The sequence below is a fragment of the Toxotes jaculatrix genome, chromosome 4 (genome assembly GCF_017976425.1).
Source record: "Toxotes jaculatrix isolate fToxJac2 chromosome 4, fToxJac2.pri, whole genome shotgun sequence".
In the NCBI taxonomy this organism is placed as follows: Eukaryota; Metazoa; Chordata; class Actinopteri; family Toxotidae; genus Toxotes; species Toxotes jaculatrix.
In genome coordinates, this window is record NC_054397.1 from 1,521,870 (window position 1) to 1,533,640 (window position 11,771).

An 11,771-nucleotide genomic window follows, 5' to 3' on the forward strand; every position below is an offset into this window, starting at 1 on the left:
ATGTATAAACTGTAAATCTGTAACTCAGATTTTCTTGTATGCCATTGCTGATTTTATTCTTGAATGCTGCCAGTGATCTGTAATCTCATGACCATAGTGCCACGTAGTTTGTAAAGTCATTGTTTAGCAAAGCATGAAAAGAAGTAAAAGTAGAGCCGCTGGCCTAGATATTAAAAACTAGTTTTTCAGATAACCAATGCCCTCTGTGAAAAAACAAAACAAAACCAAACCATCTGAATCAGTATTCAGATCACTGCTGTGCAGAAGGATTACACAGGTAACAGCTGGAGTGTCAACAAAAAAAACAAGCCTTTTTTTTTATTAAATTATGCAACGTCACAACTACAGTGGAAATCTGAACAGACTTGTTGACAGAGTCCTCTGATCCCTCGCAGTACGAGCAGGCTTAGTGACAAAACTCACTGAACACACTCAAATCTCTTATCGAGTGTTGACCTGTAACAAAACAAAACTGATTTTCAGTCACGTGCTCTCACATTTTATAAAACAGAAATTTAGACTATGACATAAAATCCACGTTGAACTTGGTCTGATTATGAGTGCACAGTTCGGGATGTGGAGTCTTACCACATCATCGATCTTGAGGATGCTGCGGACCGTCTCTGTGGCCAGGGTCAGAGCACTGATGGAAACCAGCAGAGGCTGCACCACCAGCTCCTCCAGGATGTTGGAGATCCCACCCTGTCACAAACACGCAAAGTAAACCCGTCAGAAGTGTACGGTGGCTAACCCTAATGCTGGGTTACACAAAGACAAGCAGCAAAAAAGAAAACCAGTGTATAAACAGCACAAGAGGAAAAGTGTTGAATGGTCTGCACCAGCAGCATTACACATAATTTACTTTATTCCAGCAAGGATTTTATTTTTTTCACTGCAGCTAACAAATATTTCCATTTTCAATGGTCAAGTCTTCCCATGGCAGTGTCTTTTTTGTCCCAACAACAGTCTAAAACCCAAAGACTCAAATTTGAATGACATAAAAAAAGAAGAAGAATCCCACAACTGATATCAAAACAGCTCATTACTGGCTCTATTTTTTCTTTTTAATCTTCTATCTCCTCACTGTGTTACTCCGTGGACATGAGTCATCAGTGTCAGAGAGGAGCAGACCAACCTTGCGGACGTTGATGCCGGCCATCCTGTCACCCTGGGCGTGCCTGTTGCGAAGCTCCGTCACAGTGGAAATGGGGTTCAGGCCGGCGTTCTCAGCTAGCGTGGAAGGGACCACCTCCAGGGCGTCGCCGAACGCCCGCACGCAGTAGGCCTCCATGCCAGCAAGGGTACGCGAGTACTCAGCCAGACGCACAGCCAGCTCAATCTCTGGAGCGCCACCGCCGGCAATCAGGGCCCTGAGGGGAGGAGGAGGAGAAGGAACATGATGAAGAAGTTAAAGAAAAAAACAGATACATCGCAAAGTGTTTCCATAAACAAAACTAAAGTCAGTAAAATAAAACAGAAAATCACCAGTAGCAGTAAACTGCTCCAGTCATAGTCTCTGGGTTATGATCACATTATGTTGATAATCCATTAATTCACAAAAAAACCCACTGGGATTTAAAACCATTGCTTTACCAGTCAGAACAGACCCCAAACACCAGGTAAAGGATCATTCCAGTTCATCATAAGTTTGGTATTGAGTTATTAATATTAGTTATGATAAAATTTGGGAACACAAACATATTGTTGCAGTGAAGTCTGATGAGACAGACAGACTGTAAACAAATCAATAAACTGGCATCGTGTTTGCTGTGCCGTCGGACTGAAACAACAAAAACAGATGCACCGAGCTGTGATAAACCTGAATTATCCTTTCAGTAGAGCACAGGTAGATGTGTGACAATGTGCAAAGCAAATCTAAATGCTGCCATTATCATAGTTATTTCCCAGTAGTTCTGGGATACGTAATATGTGTGTGAACGCTCCCCGGCCAAGTTGCTGAGGCAACCAGGGTTAGGGTTAAACAAATGGTGAGCTTTCCACGTTACTGTTCCTCTGTTCGTTACGCTCTTACATGATGAAGCAATGCAGGAGCGCCTTTGTCAGAGGGAATCTGTGTCTGTATTCTCTCTGTCCAAAAAATGCCCTCTCTCTCTGACTAACCTCTTCTTGACGAGGCAGCGGATGACACACAGCGCGTCGTGGATGGAGCGCTCGGCCTCCTCGATCACCAGCTTGTTGGAGCCCCGGACCACGATGCTCACCGTCTTCCCGGGGCTGGTGCAGCCTGTGATCTGCAGGGAGCAACAATAAAGATTTACAGGAGACATCACACCAAGGGTTCTCAGTTTTCTCTGTTCTTTCTGTTCACCGGCTGTCAGAAGCCCGCTATAGCATCTATTCTGAATTATCGGGTGTCTCAGTCCAGCTCCACCTGATGCGTACCTTGATCAGTTTGCCGGAGCCGTTCAGGTTGACCTCCTCTGCCAGCTCTGCCGTGCCGAGCATCTCCGGGGTGAAGTGGTCGATGTGGGCGATGGGCTTGGTGCCAATGGTCTGAAGCAGAAATTTCATGTTATTTTACTGTCACAGAGCAGATTTGTTCCCAAACAACAACAAACAGAGAGAAATGTCCCAGTGATGTTCCCTTGTTTATATTAATATACAGTATTAGGGAAGTAGAGCAGCTGATAATCACATTCAGAACAATATTTACACATCCCATAATGTACAACAGATAAAATGCGGGCAAGTATTTGCTTATGAGTACAAATGATGTTTCATCACTGATGGTTTATTTTATAAGATGGAGACATTTCTTCAAGACACACAACAAGTTCTGAGTAACAGAAACAACTGGGCTCAGTCTGAACGTGGAAAGATAAAGAAACTGACCAGTGCTGCAGAGCGATGGAGCCCTTTCCAACACTCTGATGACACTCACCTTGCAGATGAACTCAATGTCTTCTCTCTCGATGTCTTTCACCACCATGATCTTCATTTTGTTGAGGAAGTGCAGGGCGAGGTCGCTCAGAGCGTCTCTGTCACAGGACAGTTTGTTGTCAGTATCAAACGTGTTTACTGTACATATCAGGAGTTCGGCAGCACACAGAAACCAGTATCTGTCCTGATGTTAGCCGCGCTGGTGTACCTGAGGATGGACTTCTGGATGAGCAGCAAGTTGCAGCCGGCCTTCTTAATCTGTTTCACCAGGTTCAGGATGTAAGCACGTTCCTCCCGAAGAACGCGGTCCATCTGCGCGTAGTCTGAGACCACGATCTGGTTGTCCATCTGCATCAGGAGGAAAAAACAAAACATAACAGGTCAGACGAGAAAGCAAAGGACCGTGACAGGAACAGTTCAGAACTATAAAGCTTTAAAAAGGCGCTTTTACTGAGAATTCTCCAAATATGTGTCCGGTAAAAAATAAATAAATGAGCTGTGGGAGATTTAAAACAGGACTCACGTCAGTTTTGGGGGGAGACAGGCAGAACTGGATGAGGCCGATCTTGGCCTTCTCCACACGGGTCACACCGGTGCTGGCCACCTTCTGGGTCAGAACCAGGCCGTCCACCAGCTCACAGTCATCAATGGTCCCACTGAAAACACACGCACACAGTTAAAATGCCTGTCCACATGAATTAACACAGATTAACAGAGCTGGATTCCAGCGCTCGCACTCACCCGAGCTTCTTGATGATTTTGATGTCCTGCAGGTCGACACCTGTGGCGGTGGCCGGGTCGATGACTCTCATGACGGCGTCCACGCTCATGGGTGCCAGCAGGCTGGAGTACTGCGACACCACCTTGGAGCACAGCGACGTCGTGGCGCTGTTCAGCAGCGTCTCGCGGTCGCTCAGCTGCACTGGCCGGCTCATGTCCGTCAGCACCTCCACACCCTTCTCCACAGCCTTCTGGAACGACTCCGAGATGATGGTGGGGTGGATACCTGATCGACAACACAGCGTGTCAAATGAATCCACAAAGATTCGATTTTCACTGAATCGACTCATTTTGATTCTGAATCTATTTTCTGTCCTCTGCAGGTCTCACCTCTCTGCAGCAGTTTGGAGCAGGCGTCCAGCAGCGCTCCGGCAATCACCACCACAGAGGTGGTGCCGTCACCTGCCTCGATGTCCTGGGCTTTGGACAGTTCCACCAGCTGAAACACCACAGTTTAAAAAATGTTATATTAAAAATCTAAAAACAAAACAGTAAAATATCTGAGAAAAAAAAGATAAAACTCAAAATTCTGCTTTGAAATGTTGACAGTTTTAATGTCTGCCTTCCTCATCGGACAGTTATCAGAGGACGATATGGTTAACGTAACGTATAACATACCATTTTGGCAGCAGGGTGCAGCACCTGCATCTGCTTCAGGATGGTGGCCCCATCGTTGGTAATGGTCACGTCACCTTTCTCATCCTGGATCTGAAACACACATCAGCACAGCTTCTGCTCAGAGACACGTGTATGGCTGAGGAGCTGGGTAAAATTTGCTGAAGCCAAAGTCAGTTTACTGACCATCTTGTCCATGCCTTTAGGTCCCAGGCTTGTTCTGATGGCATCTGCAACAGCTGTCGAACAAGAAGGGGAAGCGTCAGACCAGTCGTGTGAATATTTCTTACATTAAAAATACAAGAAACCAAAACATTAATATAAAATCTGGTCTTGTTGCACATTTTGCATGTTCATGTTACAGGATAATAAAATGAACAAAGAGCATGAAGATTTCACAAACAAGACCACAGTCACAACAAAGGAAAAGCAAGCTATCAAACTAATTTCCACATTATTCAAAGAAAGCAAATCTATATTACCACATATCTGTGTTTCAGCTTTTATTTCAGATACATCTATTCAACATTTCACTTCTCAGTCATTTGCATCTTAGCCTCTGGCTTTATACTCTATGCAGCACCAAACTAGCTAATGCAGAGATTGTGTTGAGTCATGAGCATCTCGCCAGGGGAGAACACCAAACCAAACTCCTGTCAAAATTCTGGAAATTGTCGTCTCATGCTGCTCGCTAATTTAAGCTAGGCTAGGAGAGGCTGAACTAAAGCAAACTAAAGCAAAAAAAATTGAGGCACGTTTCTGACAGTAAGTGGATTGGTGTATGCCGAACAGATACAAGATTCTTCTGAAGTACTGACCTACACTTATTTGCTATAGCCAACACGTTCTGCACTTTTAACGCTGAGTAGGGCGGTTGAATTGGGACTTAAATGAATGAGGTGTCGGACCGGGCGTACCGTACCGTGCCCTGCCCAGCGCTACGAATCTGAACTGGAAGGTGAGATTTTGGGGTAGGGATAATAAAAATGTAAATTAGCTTGGCAGCACTTTAGCCTACCTTTAGCAGCAGAGATGTTACTGAACCGAATCTGAGCCGGCTTGTCGCGGTCCACATACGCCCCTCCTTTGTTTTTGCCTCCGTTTGAGGCTCTCGGTGCCGCCATCGCTTCGGGCATCGTCACTTTAAAATGGATGGAACTTGTTAAGAGGAGTCTTCAGAGGGGGACTGATACACCCCGGCGCTGAAACACCGCGGTTCGGCTTCGGATGGACTCTGATTCTTCACCTGCACCCGCTCCCGGTCAGAATCTTCCAGACCCACGGGCTGCTGCGGAGGGAAGAAGGACCCGGCTGTCAAACCGCCCAGCGCTTGAAGATGACGTTTCCAGACAGTAGGTGTTGATTGCCGATCTGACAGAATTATTTATTAATTCAAAACGGTTAAAATGTCGTTTAAATTTTACACAAATTTGACTTTTTATCAAAAACTAAGTGATTGCAGTTATTATAGTGTTCGCTAATACCTAAATTTTAACACTGTGGTGAGACAAGCAGATGTGGGTTGATTAGCTTTGTCTGTTAAAGCTGAAACAGCAGAGAAGTGGTTGTTGGATGAACATGCTAACACTTAACTCATGAGCTCTGTCTGCTTTCTTCTCTTTGTATTTGTGTGAACTGACCGTTTCTTGATCAGGTGGGTTTATTTCGGGTGTTCAGCGGCAGCTCACTGCACCGTTCGCTGTCACGTCCTCTCACTGTAGCTCTGAAAAGCTCAGTGTTAGCTAAGTTAGCCTAGCCATCCTCAGAGTATCATGCTTCAGCAGTGGTGGAAGAAATATATTTAAGTGAAAGTACGAACGCCACACTGTAAAAATACGTACAGCGAAAACACCTGCAATCAAATGTTCCTTTATAAATATAAATATAATCAGCGAGCGTATTAAAAATAAAAGTAGTCACTGCAGAAAATGTCCCCTGTGAGAGTGAGATCATAATGTATCATTAGATTATTATTACTCATGCATTAATGTGTAAGCAGCATTTTACTGTGGCAGCTGGGATTTTAACTGTTCTGTATAGGACAGCAACTAATGATTATTTCGTCGTCAAATGATTTGTAAAAAATATTTGTTTTGTAAAAATTCAAAAAATATTGAAAAATGCTGTCACGGTTACAGAGAGCTTAAAGTTCAGCTCAGCACTGATCAGCCTGTGTTTCCTAACGCGTGTGCTCCTCCTGCTGCCTGCAGTCATGCTGCCGCTGAAGGACAAGGATAAACCCATCGTCCAGAAGCTGCTCTCGGCCGGCTGCTGCGCTCGCTGCGTCCTCAGGTTCTGCTGCACTCGCGTTCAAGCCGCCTACAGACAACCAGAACAGGTAGGACTCGTGCTGCGTTCAGGACACGTCGACACCTTCTGTAATTGGCAATGAATGTTTTTTTTTTTCAGTACATTAATGATTAATACCAGTTACTTACCGATCCATCATGCATTGTGTCTTTGTTCCGTCAAACACAGGACACACTCAAGGAACTTCAAGCTTTCATCTGCAGTACAGAAGATTCAGCAGCATCAGAGTCCACACAAGAAAAGGACAAGTCCCATGATGCAGCTGTATCAGAAGCACCTGAAGACCCACCGAGCAAAAGAGCTAAACTGGACCCCAGTGGGACAGACGCTCAGTCAGAGGAAGGTGCTGCTTCTGTGGACAAACCGAGAGACAAAGAGACGCATGTGTGTGTGGTGTGTTTGGGAATCCTGCAGGAACTCTGTGGCTCGACTCAGGCTGTAAAGGTGTGTGTCTGTGTGTGTGTGTGTGTGTGTGTGTGTGGAAAATATCCACTGCTTTCATAGTCAACACAGTCAGCAGAGTCAGGTCGTACTGTTGCTTCTGTGTTTTCACAGATTGCAGAGGCAGTGAAGGCAGAAAGCTACGAGTTTGACACCCTGGTGCTGTCTGTGTCCCTGCCTGCTCAGCTGTGTGTCCGTGAGGTCAGTGCTGATTAAATCAATCAAATCTCCAAACTGCTGTGATTATTGTTCTGACAGCTGACTGACTGATAAACTTTAATCCTGCAGCACTCCTGCTGGCTCCATGTGAAGAAGGAAGTAAGGTAAAGGAATTTGTCTTGACTGTGGACATTTTGAACGTGTGCAGTCAGTCAGACGTCAGGTTTAACTTTAACACGTTTAACGCTCAGAGAGAAGGGCCTGGTGCTCGATAAGGACGACGTCATCCAGGTGAAGGAGGCCTTCAAGTGGACCATGCAGGGCCTGGTCGCCAAGGAGCTGGGCGGCGTTGCCGTGGTTACGAAGGTAGGCGATAACTTATTCAGTGAGGGAAAGATTTCAGTGCTCTGCTCAGACGCACTTTGATGTCTCCCTCTGATCTATCAGAACACATTTTTCACATCACATGATAAATGTGCAGCTCACAGATGAAGCTGACGTTGTGTTTTCAGAGCGCGTTCGAGGTCGGCGTGGAGTTCACTCACGAAGCCACAGACTCCGACTGTCACTTCCTGTGAGTACAACACTCTGTGAGAAGAAGCTGGGAGGTTTATTTTTCCAGTCCCAGGACAGTTACGTCCAGTATGAAGACATTATTATAAATACACGTTCTCTGTTTCAGAATCACCAGGACTGTTGAATGAACTGTCTTTGATGTGAATATTTACAGTGGATCGTACGCTCACTTGTCAGTTTAGCTAAAGCTCAGTCAGTCTAATGCAACAGCTGTGTGAGAAACCCTCCTCCTTCCATCTGTCCTTCCCACAGAGCGTCAGCGTGTCCCGACTGCTTCAAACCCACCAAGAACAAAGAGGTGAGGGAGCAGCACAGTTGTGTCCATCAGTTTACAGATCAGAGTAAACCACTGAGTGCTTATTGTCATGAACCTTTAAAATCGCTCATGATCTTTAAACGTTTAGTCTGTAATAACTTTTGGTGAGACAGTTATATCCTGCATTCATTAATTATATTTCCCTGCATTCATCCTACAGTCAAATGTTCAGTTTACAAAACTATTTAAAACCAAACCAATGCAACGTAAACCAGGGCAGAGAGAGGTGGACTGGTTTAGTAATCGGTCAGTCACACGGCAGACATGTTGTGTCTCTCTGCAGTCGGTGTTCACCAGGATGGCCGTGGTCAAAGCTCTGGAAAAGATACCTGATGCCAGATTTCTGAAGTAAGCGTCGCCTTTGTATGTCTGCTCCTGATGTTCTTCTGAAAAGTGCCATTGGAAATGATTATTGTTGATTTGTTTTTTTTTCTTCAGACACTACCCTTGTCCTCCAACGCAGCCGTCCAGCTGTTGTAGCCTTCAGGACATCCAGTGTCTCCATGTGTCTGTCTTTGTCGCAGGTAACGTATATATTTTGTTGTTTCAGTCAAAATCCAAAGTGTTTGGAGACTCAGCTTTGTCCCAGAACGATTCTCCTCCTCATGTTCAGGGAGATACAACAAGTTCTGCCGCAGTCTGCCTCAGACGCCCTGGGTGATCGATGGAGAGAGGAGGATGGAGTCTTCGGTGGAGGAGCTGATCGCAGCGCCCGTCCTGTCTGCCTTCAGAGCCGACGGTGAGACAACACTCTGAAAACCAGCCACGGTCGTCGCACAGGTCCGTTAAGACACAGCTGCTTCAGCAGAGTCTGCAGCTGGTGTCTGGAAAAGTGTGCAGTGCTGCCAAAGACTGAGCATCACGCTGCTTTTCCTCAGCAAAGAAAAAAAAAACTATAAATGTTTATACACATCTTTACTTTGGGATTAGAAAACACAGACTGTACCACTGCTGGAGGAAGCTGCGGCGAATGAAGCAGCATCTGCTGGTGTCTGTGGATCCAAGACGTCAGACTGTCACTGACCACAGATCAGTTTAAACTCAGTACTCAGCCTGATGGTTGTGAATCTGTCCTGTTACTGTGTGTTAAACGTTCTGCATCTCACACGGGTCTTTGCTGACGTGTTGGACGTTTCTGTTACAGGTTTTAATTTCTCTTCCTCTGGCAGGGAGGATGTAGACGTCCGGACTCTTGGAAATGGTGAGACACACGCAGAGGATTTTGTCACTGGAAGTGCAAAGACCAAAGTTTTAATCAGTTTTTAAATTTTCGGTGTTGGTCTCGTTTGACAGGACGCCCGTTTGCGATGGAGCTGCTGAATCCTCACAAATCCAGACAGAGCAGAGTGGAGATGAAGCAGCTGCAGGAGGTGCTGTGTGTTTCACTTTACACACTTCAGATAAAACTCTTCCCGACTCGTTCGCTCTTTAGTTCGAGTTCACACGTTCGAAATTCGCCGTGGCTGATTCACATGATTTCAGGCTCCGTCTCTGAGCTGGAACATCAAGCCGAAAGATGAAGGCTGCACATAACATGATGATGATGATGACGACGATGATGAACCCTTTTGGTTTGATTCCACCCTGAGTCTTTTCCCTCAGGACAACAGGGTGAATGAGCTCATCAGATCTGACGAATTTTGATTGTCTGGTTTATCCTCCGGGAACCATGAACAGCCGCTGCTCGTCACGTTAGCTTGTACTAACCACACACGCACAGTGTTTTATGTTTGCGTGTGTTCTTTTATTACTTATCTTAACTTCTGTGGTGATTTCAGACCATTAACACGTCTTCAGACAAAATCCGAGTGAGAGACCTGCAGATAGTTTCCAGGTGAGAACTGTGAACCTGTTTGAAACATCTTCACAGGTTTTTCATATTTCAATGAGCTGAAATCAGTGACTTTAATTCACTTTAACAATCTTTAGCACTTTTTCACTCCAGTAACAGAAGTGATTAAAAAAACATCCTCAAACTACTGTGTGTGTGTGTGTGTGTGTCTGTGTGTCTGTGTGTGTGTGTCTGTGTGTGCGTGCGTGCGTGCGTGTGTGTGTGTGTGCGTGCACAGAGAGGCCATGAGTCGGATGAAGGAGGGGGAGGAGGAGAAGACCAAGTCGTACACGGCTCTCATCTGGACCCAGAAACCCATCCAGAGAGAAGACATCGCCTTCATTGATGACATCAAGGTCCCTACAACACACACACACACACACGGTCACATCAGTCTGTCTGTGTATGACAGAGAAGTGATGCTGCAGTCCGGTTGTTGTTTGTCAGGAGCTGACTCTGGATCAGAAGACGCCTCTGAGGGTCTTGCACCGCCGGGCGCTGGCCGTCCGACAGCGAGTCATCCACAGCATGAACGCCCGCTTCCTGGACCCACATCACTTCTACCTGGGGCTGAAGACGCAGGCCGGGACGTATCCTCTCATCTCAGAGTGAAAGCGTTCAGACACGTGGCGCCTCACGGCGCGGCAGCTTTAACATCGTGTTTCTCTGAATCATCGTGTTTAAACATCCTGATGAAACTGTCCCACTTTACCTGAAAGCACTGACCCAGTTTGGGTAACACGTTCAGTAAACGCGGGACAGTGTACGTCAGTGTCCGTCCCACCGTTTCTGAACCCAGCTAAACATCACAGACAGCTGTGATGTTCTGGGTACGGTGGTCCTTTTAGGACATCTCAGACTCTCCTCTTCGAGGCTGAGCTGTCCTGAGGCTAAGCGGTGCTTAGAGCTGAGAATGAAGCTTGTTATGAGAAACGTTCATGGCACACTCAGGATGAACTTTATGGTTTCAGCAGCTGGATTTAAGTCAGTCAAAGAGCTCAGGATCAAAGCACCGACAGCTCATTAAAAACATCTGGCTGTCTGAAAACCATTCACCTGATTTCTGAGTGAGACTTTTCAGCTGCTGACTCACCTGAGCATCAGAAAGTCACTTCTGTAGAGGAAACGCTTCTTGACCTCGACCAACAGGTACATCAAAGAGTTTGTCCACGGAGACTTCGGCCGCACCAAACCAAACCTGTGCCAGCTGCTGAAGACAGACACGGACATCCTGGAGCTGGATGTGGAGGTGAGACAAACAAACACAACCTCATTCGTTCAGCAAATTAACATTTAAATGATAAATTCTGAAAATAACAAACAGTTTCATCAGGATCATAAGGATCTGATCCTGGTGCTGATTCTTGGTCAACATGTTGAAAGTGAGCCGTCTGTCTCTGTGTGTCCTCTCTCAGTCTGTGGACGTGGACTGGCCTCCTGCCATACCAGAGTGAACGCAGACCTTGTCCTGTGTCTGAGGGGGTCCGGTCTCACCGAGGCCGGGACAGCGGGAATGTCCCGTGTGGACTCCTCTCACAGAGTCTGAGACTGAACACGCATCAGTGGAAATGGACATGAGGACAGTCACATGGTCCCGCTGCTGCTTTGTGAAGCCTGGCCTGGGTTTGTTTTGGTTCTGGATTTGTCTTTATGAGCAACATGTAACTTGAACAGGACTTTGTCTTCAGTTGGATCAGTTGACATCTCAGACTCAGCCTGTCAGGCTCAGACCTTCACTCTCAGGCTGATTCGGCGGCTCGTCCTTCCTTCCTCAAACCTTAAAGTATAAAAAAAATAAAGTTTGTGTTTTGCAGAGGGAGGAGCTCTGAAGTTAGCGCTTAT

At 46.1% G+C, this 11,771-nt stretch overlaps 2 protein-coding genes across 3 annotated transcripts; one reads left to right on the plus strand and one right to left on the minus strand.

Moving 5' to 3' along the window:
* Nucleotides 1–290: 290 nt before the first annotated feature.
* On the minus strand, nucleotides 291–5,592 carry cct4 (chaperonin containing TCP1, subunit 4 (delta)). Its single transcript, XM_041035268.1, has 13 exons — nucleotides 5,315–5,592; nucleotides 4,483–4,535; nucleotides 4,300–4,389; nucleotides 4,012–4,120; nucleotides 3,643–3,907; nucleotides 3,425–3,557; nucleotides 3,110–3,249; nucleotides 2,903–2,999; nucleotides 2,404–2,514; nucleotides 2,122–2,252; nucleotides 1,136–1,370; nucleotides 589–702; nucleotides 291–456 (listed from the first exon to the last, which is right to left on the minus strand). Exons 1-13 carry the CDS (start codon nucleotides 5,430–5,432, stop codon nucleotides 442–444), a joined length of 1,611 nt encoding a protein of 536 aa, XP_040891202.1. The 5' UTR covers nucleotides 5,433–5,592; the 3' UTR covers nucleotides 291–441.
* Nucleotides 5,536–11,748, plus strand: pus10 (pseudouridine synthase 10). 2 transcript variants are annotated; one of them, XM_041035265.1, is made up of 18 exons: nucleotides 5,536–5,648; nucleotides 6,507–6,634; nucleotides 6,775–7,050; nucleotides 7,162–7,248; nucleotides 7,336–7,370; nucleotides 7,458–7,572; nucleotides 7,719–7,780; nucleotides 8,035–8,080; nucleotides 8,382–8,446; nucleotides 8,537–8,622; nucleotides 8,712–8,837; nucleotides 9,243–9,299; nucleotides 9,392–9,468; nucleotides 9,877–9,932; nucleotides 10,168–10,285; nucleotides 10,377–10,519; nucleotides 11,079–11,178; nucleotides 11,345–11,748. In XM_041035265.1, the coding sequence occupies exons 1-18, from the start codon at nucleotides 5,633–5,635 to the stop codon at nucleotides 11,381–11,383; spliced, it is 1,632 nt and encodes a 543-aa protein (XP_040891199.1). In that variant the 5' UTR covers nucleotides 5,536–5,632; the 3' UTR covers nucleotides 11,384–11,748. The 2 variants fall into 2 exon arrangements, with proteins under 2 accessions (XP_040891199.1, XP_040891200.1); XM_041035266.1 differs by lacking the exon at nucleotides 5,536–5,648 and adding an exon at nucleotides 5,817–5,950.
* The last annotated feature ends 23 nt before the right edge of the window (nucleotides 11,749–11,771 follow it).